Source organism: Sphaeramia orbicularis, chromosome 5, assembly GCF_902148855.1.
Source record: "Sphaeramia orbicularis chromosome 5, fSphaOr1.1, whole genome shotgun sequence".
Taxonomy (NCBI): Eukaryota; Metazoa; Chordata; class Actinopteri; order Kurtiformes; family Apogonidae; genus Sphaeramia; species Sphaeramia orbicularis.
Genome location: NC_043961.1, coordinates 29,367,631 through 29,376,795, shown reverse-complemented (window position 1 = coordinate 29,376,795; position 9,165 = coordinate 29,367,631). Strand labels below are relative to the sequence as shown.

Below are 9,165 nucleotides of genomic sequence, written 5' to 3'. Positions count from 1 at the left end.
AATAATAATAGAGCTGCCTTTGCACTTCCCTACAGTGTCATGTGCAAGATGAGTGTATAATTTATGCACAGTGTTCAACTATATGTCTCCTAAGCCACTTTTACATAAAACAGATGCAACAGTTTAAATAAGTTGTGAAAAATTTGTGAAAATATGAAGATACTGCACAGTTGTGAGTTGAGTTATAGATTTTAAGTCTAAATGTCAGGCTATTTTTAGCCTGTAGTTACTTTCATTTAGCAAATCTTTTAACATCTTAGCAATGACTATCCTGGCCTTAAAGGATGAAAATAATCATAGATTGTGACAAATGTCATCACAGATAGTTGTTATGTACGAGACAAGTGCAGAAACACTGCATTTCCTGAAGTGAAATAATGTCTTAAATAAGCCCAATCAGCCGGAATCTAACTCTTTATAGAAGCTATTACAGAAATTGTGATTTTCTGCCTCGGTGTACCGCCTCTGAGGTTTAGTGTGGAGCTGCGGTGCAATTGGCTGAGTGGGGTTTTATTGGAGACTCCGCCCCTCTGCTTGACAAGCCTGGCCCCACGCTGCCCGCCACGGCACGGTTACGTGTTGCTTTAAGTCCCAGTGGACGGAGTTCAATCTGACAAACACCAACCGAAAACCGGAGAGGACCTGCAGCACCAAAAACGGACTGGGAGTAATTTTCCAAAGAGGCGTGAGCTAACCGGACACTGTGGATAAAATAACACGGACAAAGGTACTGCATGTGTGTTTTATCATCATGTTGGCTCAATAAAACGCGTAGTGCGCCGCGGATGGCCCAGTATGTGCACAGGGATGTAGTAGTTAAAACGACGGGTGGAGATTTATTATTAGTTTTATTATTGTGAATATTATTATTATTCTTATCTGAGCCTGCATCACGCACTGAAGGAAACACGCAGACTGCAATGTTGGCGTTTAAGGAACTGGTGCTTACAAACAGATACCAAGCTGCACACCACTTTTAAAATATTAATATCTGATGTTTGCTTGTTGCAGGTTTCCAGTGTCAACCTCGACTCGATGTCAAGGAGAAGAGAGGAATTAAAGTTAGAGGATAAAAACAAAGCTTTAGTTCTCTGCTTTGAATGGACACTTAAAAAAGTCTAATAAAGGACAAAGGTATTGAATTTAATTTCCAGACGCATCTCCTTGGATATTCAGTGACTTTATTAAACCCAGAGATGGATGTGGCGGCTGATCAGCCCCGGTGGATGCATCACCACGCCGTGTTGAACGGACAACACCCGGACTCGCATCACCCAGGCCTGGGACACAACTACATGGAGCCCACGACCCAGCTCCTGCCTCCGGATGAGGTGGATGTTTTCTTTAATCATCTGGACTCACAAGGAAACCCGTACTACCACAACCCAGCCAGGGCCAGAGTGTCCTACAGCCAAGCCCACGGTAAGAGAGAGCCCACTGGAGCCTCACAAGTTCAACTAAATCCACCGAGCAAGAGAAAAATCTGACGAGTATAAAGGAAAAAATGTGTGTGTGTGTGTATTTAATTTGCGTGCACCGTGTAGTTACTTTCCTTATGATAATGGCAGACTAAGTCATGCAGAGAATAAAACATTAAATGTACATCTGAGCCTTAAAAATAAAATTACAGTTTGAGTCATTTTACAGATGGATGTTTAATTATAAAGTCGAATAATGAGTCGGTTAAACTGGATGTGTGTTAGAATTTTACATTATTATAAAAGCTACTGATTGGAGTTATTTTGGATTGCATTGATGAAAAAAACAACAACACATACGCTACTTAGTTTAATATAGAAATACATGTTTAAATGTATGTTTTAGAGCAGGAGTTGTATTTGTGACAGATTAAATGCAGTCTATTTGATAACTCATTTCAACCAAAGCAGCTCCTGTTGAATCAACAAGTCTGGATCATTTCTGTGTCCATATTTGCAACACAAAGCACCATGTTGGATCCTAAATCTGAAAGAACTCGGTTTGGTTGTTTGACAGCTCGTCTGACGGGGACCCAGGTGTGCCGGCCTCACCTCATCCACAGCCCGGGGATCTCCTGGTTGGACGGTGGGAAGGCAGCTCTGTCCCACCACCATAACGCGTGGGCCGTCAGTCCCTTCAGTAAACCCAGCCTGCACCACCCCGGCTCCGCGTCCCCGGGAGGCCTGTCCGCAGTCTACCCGTGCAGCAGCAACTCCAACACGGTCTCCGCGTCCTCCCTGACGCCGCCGTCCCACACCAGTCCCCATCTGTACACTTTCCCCCCCACGCCACCCAAGGACGTTTCACCGGACCCGGGGGCCGCGTCTCCCTCGTCCTCCGCCACCAGAATGGACGAGAAGGAATCTATCAAATACCAGGTGTCGTTACCGGAGGGGATGAAGATGGAGGGCTCCAGCTCACTGAGGAGCAGCCTGGCCTCCATGAGCGCACAGACCCCCTCCACCCACCATCCTATACCCACCTATCCCCCCTACTCCCTCCCTGGAGCCCACGAGTACGGCAGCCTGTTCAACGCGGGGAACCTGCTGGGAGCATCCTTCACCCCAAAGAACAAAGGCAAGACACGGTCCTGCACCGGTGAGTCCACGGAGAAAAGCAACCCACGACACTTGAGTCTGGAATCTGAGTTAGGATGGAGCGATTTTATCAGAGGCCTGAGGTTTTCATCTAGTGATTTAATCTCATATTTGCAAAGATGCAACTGGATATAGACCCAGGTGTATTCGTTTGGAATTGACTGATGTTACTGCAGATTAGCACCGGTTTGTGTTTTTATTTGTATTAATTCATAGCTATTCACTTAATATTCCTATCAGAGGATTACCCAATACTACACTAATATAATGGTCAAATCAGTGTTTGGCATCAATATTAGATAAAGAAAATATGTTATTATTATTATCATCATCATCATCATCATTATTATTATTATTTATTATTATTATTATTAAATAACCATGATGAGCCAGGCAAATGTTAAAAACAGTATTTTAAAAAAAGACAATGGAAAAACCTTTTATAGTGTTTGGAAAAAAATGTTATTATTTTTCTTTTATATTATCACATAAACTTTTTTTTAAAATTAGCTACCACTAAATAAACTTGTAATTAATTTAGATAATTATGCAGTTATTTTGGGTTACTAGTTAATTATACAGCCAGGTTATGTGAATACTGGGATTTGAAAATCAGACATTGTTTATAATTTTAGAGTTATAATGGGAAGAATAATAATAATACTGATAATAATAATAATAACGGTCTAATACAATTTTTCCAGTAAATGATTATATAGGCCTAAGCTTGCTCTCCACTGTTCTCCTACACATAGAGACTTTTCTAATCCTCTTTTGTTAACCGTGACTCTGTAATTACGCCTGAGCTGGCTCCCGGAGAATAGTGAACTGGATCTAGCCCAGAGGTGTGAAAGGAAGATCCGCAGGCACTCAGAGCCAAAACCTCAGTATTTAGGCTAGGAGTCGCTTCTCTGTTACAGAAGACATTAATACATTGTCCTGATTGTTATTTGATTACAGAGAAGAAGATTCCCAGCTTTAAGCCTGATTGAACTTGTAGTGGAGGGAAAGCTTACTTACTTTGTTTTTATTGCTGACATGCCTTTTGGGTGTAGAGGTTATTGTGTTGCTTTAATTACAGCTACAGACCAGGTTAAATAATAATAATAATATACTTAAAATACAGTCATGATTTTAGTTTCTTGTATAATTTGATAATTATCAACATTATGAGCTTCAACGTGTGGAAAGCTTTTTTTTTTTTGGGGGGGGGGGGGGGGGGGGGGATTAAGTAGCTTTACTGGCATGTAAATGTATATTCTTGATGCTTTGTCCAGGATATATTAGAAGTGGAGCATTGAGTTACTGTTTCAGATATTGAACTGATGATACAGGAGGCATTGTGTTGTACTTATGGCACAGTAAACTCCTTTTACACTCTATTGTATGTGCATATGTTTAAGTGGACTTATTTTATCACACACAAAAGAAATCAGTGGGTACAAAAGCAGTGTACACAGGAATACATTTCTGGAATAAGGCCAAAATATTCAGAATTAATTTAAAAAAACAAATATGAATAAATGTTGTGTTTAAAGCATGTACAATATTTGATGATGACTCTTGAAATGAGAATAATTTGTATCACAGGTGATGCTAATGTTTGGCTTCATGGATGTGACTGTGGTTGTTCTTCAGAGGGCCGCGAGTGTGTGAACTGTGGAGCCACCTCGACACCTCTGTGGAGACGTGACAGCACTGGACATTACCTGTGTAACGCCTGTGGGCTGTACCACAAGATGAACGGCCAGAATAGACCCCTCATCAAACCCAAACGCAGACTGGTGAGTCCCAACACTCAGAGGGCTCATAAACATGTGTGTGTGTGTGTGTGTGTGTGTGTGTGTGTGTGTGTGTGTGTGTGTGGGTACAGGGGTAGTAAATAAAAAGAGTGTAAGGTGAAGGGAGAAGGGGATGAGGTACAATTCCAGGAAAGTTATATTTTCCCAATCAGTTTCCAGGAATTGTGTTTGTCATTCACCTCCTGCTCCCTGGGCTCAGGCTGTGAGCAGACTGGGACTATCTCTGTTGTTTCTGTTATCATTATTACTGCTACTTCTGATACTGTCATTGATAGCGCAGCCAACACACCATCCCTCAAAACAAAAACAGTGCCTGGCTGCAGTGGAAGGAGCTTGTGAAGTCGCTGTGTGCTGTTCTGTGTGTCCAGAACATGGGGTGTAAAAAAAAAAGTTGGTTTTTATGGTTGAAACACAGAAAAGTGTATGACCCTAAATAGGCTGTTGTAATTTTTAGTGATTAAAAAAAAAATAAACTGAAGGGTTAGGTTACATAAAATAAAATTAAACAATAATAGGCTAATAATTGCTAATAATGAAGGGTTCTGAGGAGCACCTCTGATATTTCCCATCATGCACTTCTTCAAACATTATTGACTTTAATGGTAATGTTTAGATTAAATACTTTGAAGCCACTGAAAATTATATAAGATATTATTTAATCATAACCTAGATCTATCAGTGTTCCGGCAAATGGATTTAATACAATTCTCCTGACACGTCGAAGCCAAGCATTGTTTTGTGTATTTATGTAACCCCCTGCAGTATTTGTATGTGTAGCTGTGTGGTGCAATAAGAGGCAGCAGTGAAATGAGGACAATATTTGCAGAGTCAACATCCAGCTCATTATTAAACCAGTAGTAGTGGAATAAAGCATGGATAACCACAACTTTTAACCAAGACATAGAGAAAAATGGCTTTAAATAGTTTTATTTTGAGGAAAGCTGCACCAGTGCGTCGAGGTGACTTGAAAAACCACAAGACAATAGACCTGAAAGCCGTATTTTTTTTTTTTTAACCAGTGTGTAATATTTCTATTCAAGGAAACATATGCCACCGTGCGTAAATGCGCGCGCGGTAACAGCCTCGAATAAGAAAAAGGAAAAAAAAAAAAAAAAGGATACAATCATAAAAGTAGGCAAATACTATTATGCAAATATTGTCAGCGTTATTCAGTAGAAACTTTAAAAATCGTAAATCTTTCTATTCACTTGATCCACTGGTATTTGGCGACGCAGGCCGACGGTCCACGCTGCTCATCTTTAAGGTAAATAAGTCGGAGTCTATTGGACGTAGAGTGTGGAAATCCCACGTTAAGAAGGCAGCTGTCTGTTACACGCAGAATATATGAGTGTGTAGTTCAGTAAATGCGTGTATACGGTCATATATCAGGCTGGGTTTCCGTAAGGCTCGGCCGGGGCTCAGTGCGCTCCTGTGCGTCTTGCGCTCAGTGGCAGCAGCCTTCCAGTTGTTTCCTATCCGGATATCTGACCGGTCCAGATAAAGCAGCGGGGCCAGCGCCTGTTTCCTCCCGCGGCCTCCTAACTATAGGCTCAGACCTCATTTTCAAGTGGTCAAGCGCTCCAAGCGTGACACAGAGAGTTCAGCACGACGACAAAAATGGGAAAGTAATGGAAGTTGATACTGTAACAGAGTGAATGTCAGGAGTGCTATACTTATCACAGAAAAAAAAAACCAACAACAACAACTGGGGAAATGATCCAAAAATGATGACATTTAGATTAAAATATTATCACTGAAAAGCATAGTAGTTATTTAATGTAATGTAAAAAAAAACAAACAAACAAAATAAACTAAAAATTTGTTAACAGCAGGACATAATCTAGGTTCAGTTTGAGCCAAAGTGTGTTTTAAGCCTTAGTTTGTCAGATACTGTGTGTAATATTCACATCCCCTCATGAAACATCAGGGTTTTTTTTTTAATTTCTATTTAAAACATGCCAATAGGCCTATATTGACATGAATTAGAGTTAAACCTGTTTAAATCAGTAAGGCTGTTGAACTCGTGATAAATTAGACCGCACTAAAATGAATTTCTTAACTGACCTCTGCTATGTCTTTTGAAGCTCTATTTAAAACTTGATCACTTGATATTTTTCAGTCTGCTGCCAGAAGAGCAGGCACATGTTGTGCTAACTGTCAGACGACCACCACCACGCTCTGGAGGCGCAACGCCAATGGAGACCCAGTGTGCAACGCCTGTGGCCTCTACTATAAGCTGCACAACGTAAGTCAAGTTGGGTCTGTTAAAAGCCGGCAGGGTCAAGTAGACGGAAGTAGGAAGGCAGGTTACACTGATTGTTGAGGGATAAGTGAGGCAGAAAGGAGAAAGAGAGGAGAGAGAGTGAGGGTTGTTTTACTCAGACACTGCTGGCTCATTGGTGTTTTCTTTCTTTGTGCTTTATTGTTTCCATGGTAGGCGTAATCCCCTTGAGAGTCACAATGGTGGGACTGTTTTTGAGTGGAACTGCCACAAGGCCGGTCTGCGTAAGAACAGCGTCCATAAGTCTAGAGGCCTCAGGAGGTGCTAGGGATGCTGTTTTAGGGATGAAATTTGGTACAATAGTGTATAAGTCAGCAAATTCCATAAGAAATCTAACAATTACTAATGTCCACTGGCCAGAGCTGATTATAACCAAAGTCTGCTTATTCCACTGGGCCGCAGAGGTCAGCTGTTTCCCAAAAACCCTGAAAAAGCCACACCTCTGAACCGGGTGACATGTTCCTATATTAAACAGTAGATAGTTTAAGGCAATCCCACAGACCCGGCTGTTCCTGCTGCAGTACATGCTGAACAGATCACCAAGTTCTCAGCTGAAAATAGTCTCCAACAAAGGCATGATTTACTATTGTTTCAGTAACGCTTTCAAAGAAAGTTAATCTGATCAGTCACTCTGTTTACAACAGTATTCCACTATTACTCAGAATATGACAGCATTGTCACTTTGACACAGGTCATGTAAGAAGCATTTTCTATTTGGATATTTTACACATTAGGGCTTATTCCAAATGTAATATTTTCTGATTAGGACATGTTGGCTTTGCCAATATTATTTGGTTTTAGGAGTATTCTTTATACAGTGCTTTCAGTATTTACATCTCAGTTGGAGTTTTTACCACAGTTTGCAAAGCCGGTCTCTTGGCTGTTTTCTGTCAGCTCTGTTGGTTTGGTTGGTTTGCATCCAACCAACCAAACCAACAGTGTGTACTTAAAAGAAAATCCCACATAGGGAGAAACACACCTAGTTTTAAACAGTATGAAAGAAATGCAGGTTTTTGGATATGCATAAATATTATGTCAACCTTTTCAAGTAGGACTGAAGGATGAGGCTGTGTTTGCATAGTCAAAAACGTCCACTATTTTAATGCAAAGAAGTAAAATGGTGCGAGAGACTCCCCATATTTCCATGTTTTTACATAAACAGGAGTATTAGTCATGTAAGGGGGTCAGGGAGTTGTCTTTTTCAGAATAATGACAAAGTAGTTGAGTCCATCTTTGTTGGGTTTTTTGAGTATAAACCTAAAACCGTCTCCTTCTCATCACAGGTGAACAGGCCTCTGACCATGAAAAAGGAGGGAATACAGACACGTAACCGAAAAATGTCCAACAAATCCAAAAAGAACAAGCGTGGCTGTGACAGCTATGAGGATTTTTCCAAAAGCATGCACGACAAGAGCTCTCCATTCAGCGCTGCCTCTTTGGCCGGACACATGTCGATGGGTCACCTGCCGCCATTCAGCCACGCCGGACACATGCTCCCCACACCCACCCCGATTCACCCGTCCTTCGGACACCCACATCACTCCAACATGGTGACAGCGATGGGCTGAGAGGGCGAGGACTGTCTGAAAAACACTGAGGAACCAGAGGACAGTGTATACAATATTACAGACATACACTTTGCGTGTCTTTGTCATGATTGTCTGTTGATTGATTATGCCAATGATATGATGGAAAACAGATGTATCTTGGGAGGAAAGGACTTTTTTGTACTCCTAATCTATAGGTACTTTTATTGGGGGAGGAAGACAGAGAAGGAGAAGCTACTTCCTGTCGGTCAGGCACACACTTGTAAAAATGAAAAATGTCATTGCACCTCATAATTATGCTCCTGACTGCCCCATGTGGCTGCAGCGTGGTTCAACATGTGCCGAACAAGCTTACAGCAACTGTGAATATTGTAAATATGTGAGACTAAAGGGGACGTCCCAGACAGAGCAATGCCCTTCACATTAAGTGAAAATATGCTGGATTTTTTTGCTCATGGACACTTTTAAAGGAATTTTCACAAAAGAAACAAGCAAAAGAAAAAGTTTATGAGTCTTAATTTGACACTGTTTATTATAAGTATAATTATTGTTATTATTGTTATTCAGATAATTTATTTTCACTGCCTTTTTTCTTTACTTTATCACCTGAATCACCTGAATATGGATACTGTTATCCTAGTTATGAGTATATTTTTAGCTGAAGTGCTTTCTCTGAGCTGGTCAACATTTATACTTGTCAGAAATAAATAAAAGGCAATTAAGTTCAATATTCCATCAGCTCCTTTTATTATTTAATGTCTATCTATCGATCTATCTATCTATCTATCTATCTATCTATCTATCTATCTATCTATCTATCTATCTATCTATCTATCTATCTATCTATCTCTCTCTCTCTCTCTCTCTCTCTCTCTCTCTCTCTCTCTCACTCTCTATCTATCTATCTATCTATCTACACTGAAAAAAATGGCTTGTTGAATTTGCTTAAAAAAATCCTC

General features: G+C 40.6%; 1 protein-coding gene across 2 annotated transcripts; it reads left to right on the top strand.

Annotated features, from left to right (window-relative positions):
* Positions 1–584: 584 nt before the first annotated feature.
* On the top strand, positions 585–8,934 carry gata2b (GATA binding protein 2b). 2 transcript variants are annotated; one of them, XM_030133995.1, is made up of 6 exons: positions 585–727; positions 1,012–1,422; positions 1,996–2,577; positions 4,215–4,360; positions 6,498–6,623; positions 7,943–8,934. In XM_030133995.1, the coding sequence occupies exons 2-6, from the start codon at positions 1,197–1,199 to the stop codon at positions 8,225–8,227; spliced, it is 1,365 nt and encodes a 454-aa protein (XP_029989855.1). In that variant the 5' UTR covers positions 585–727; positions 1,012–1,196; the 3' UTR covers positions 8,228–8,934. The 2 variants fall into 2 exon arrangements, with proteins under 2 accessions (XP_029989855.1, XP_029989854.1); XM_030133994.1 differs by having other exon boundaries at positions 4,167–4,360.
* The last annotated feature ends 231 nt before the right edge of the window (positions 8,935–9,165 follow it).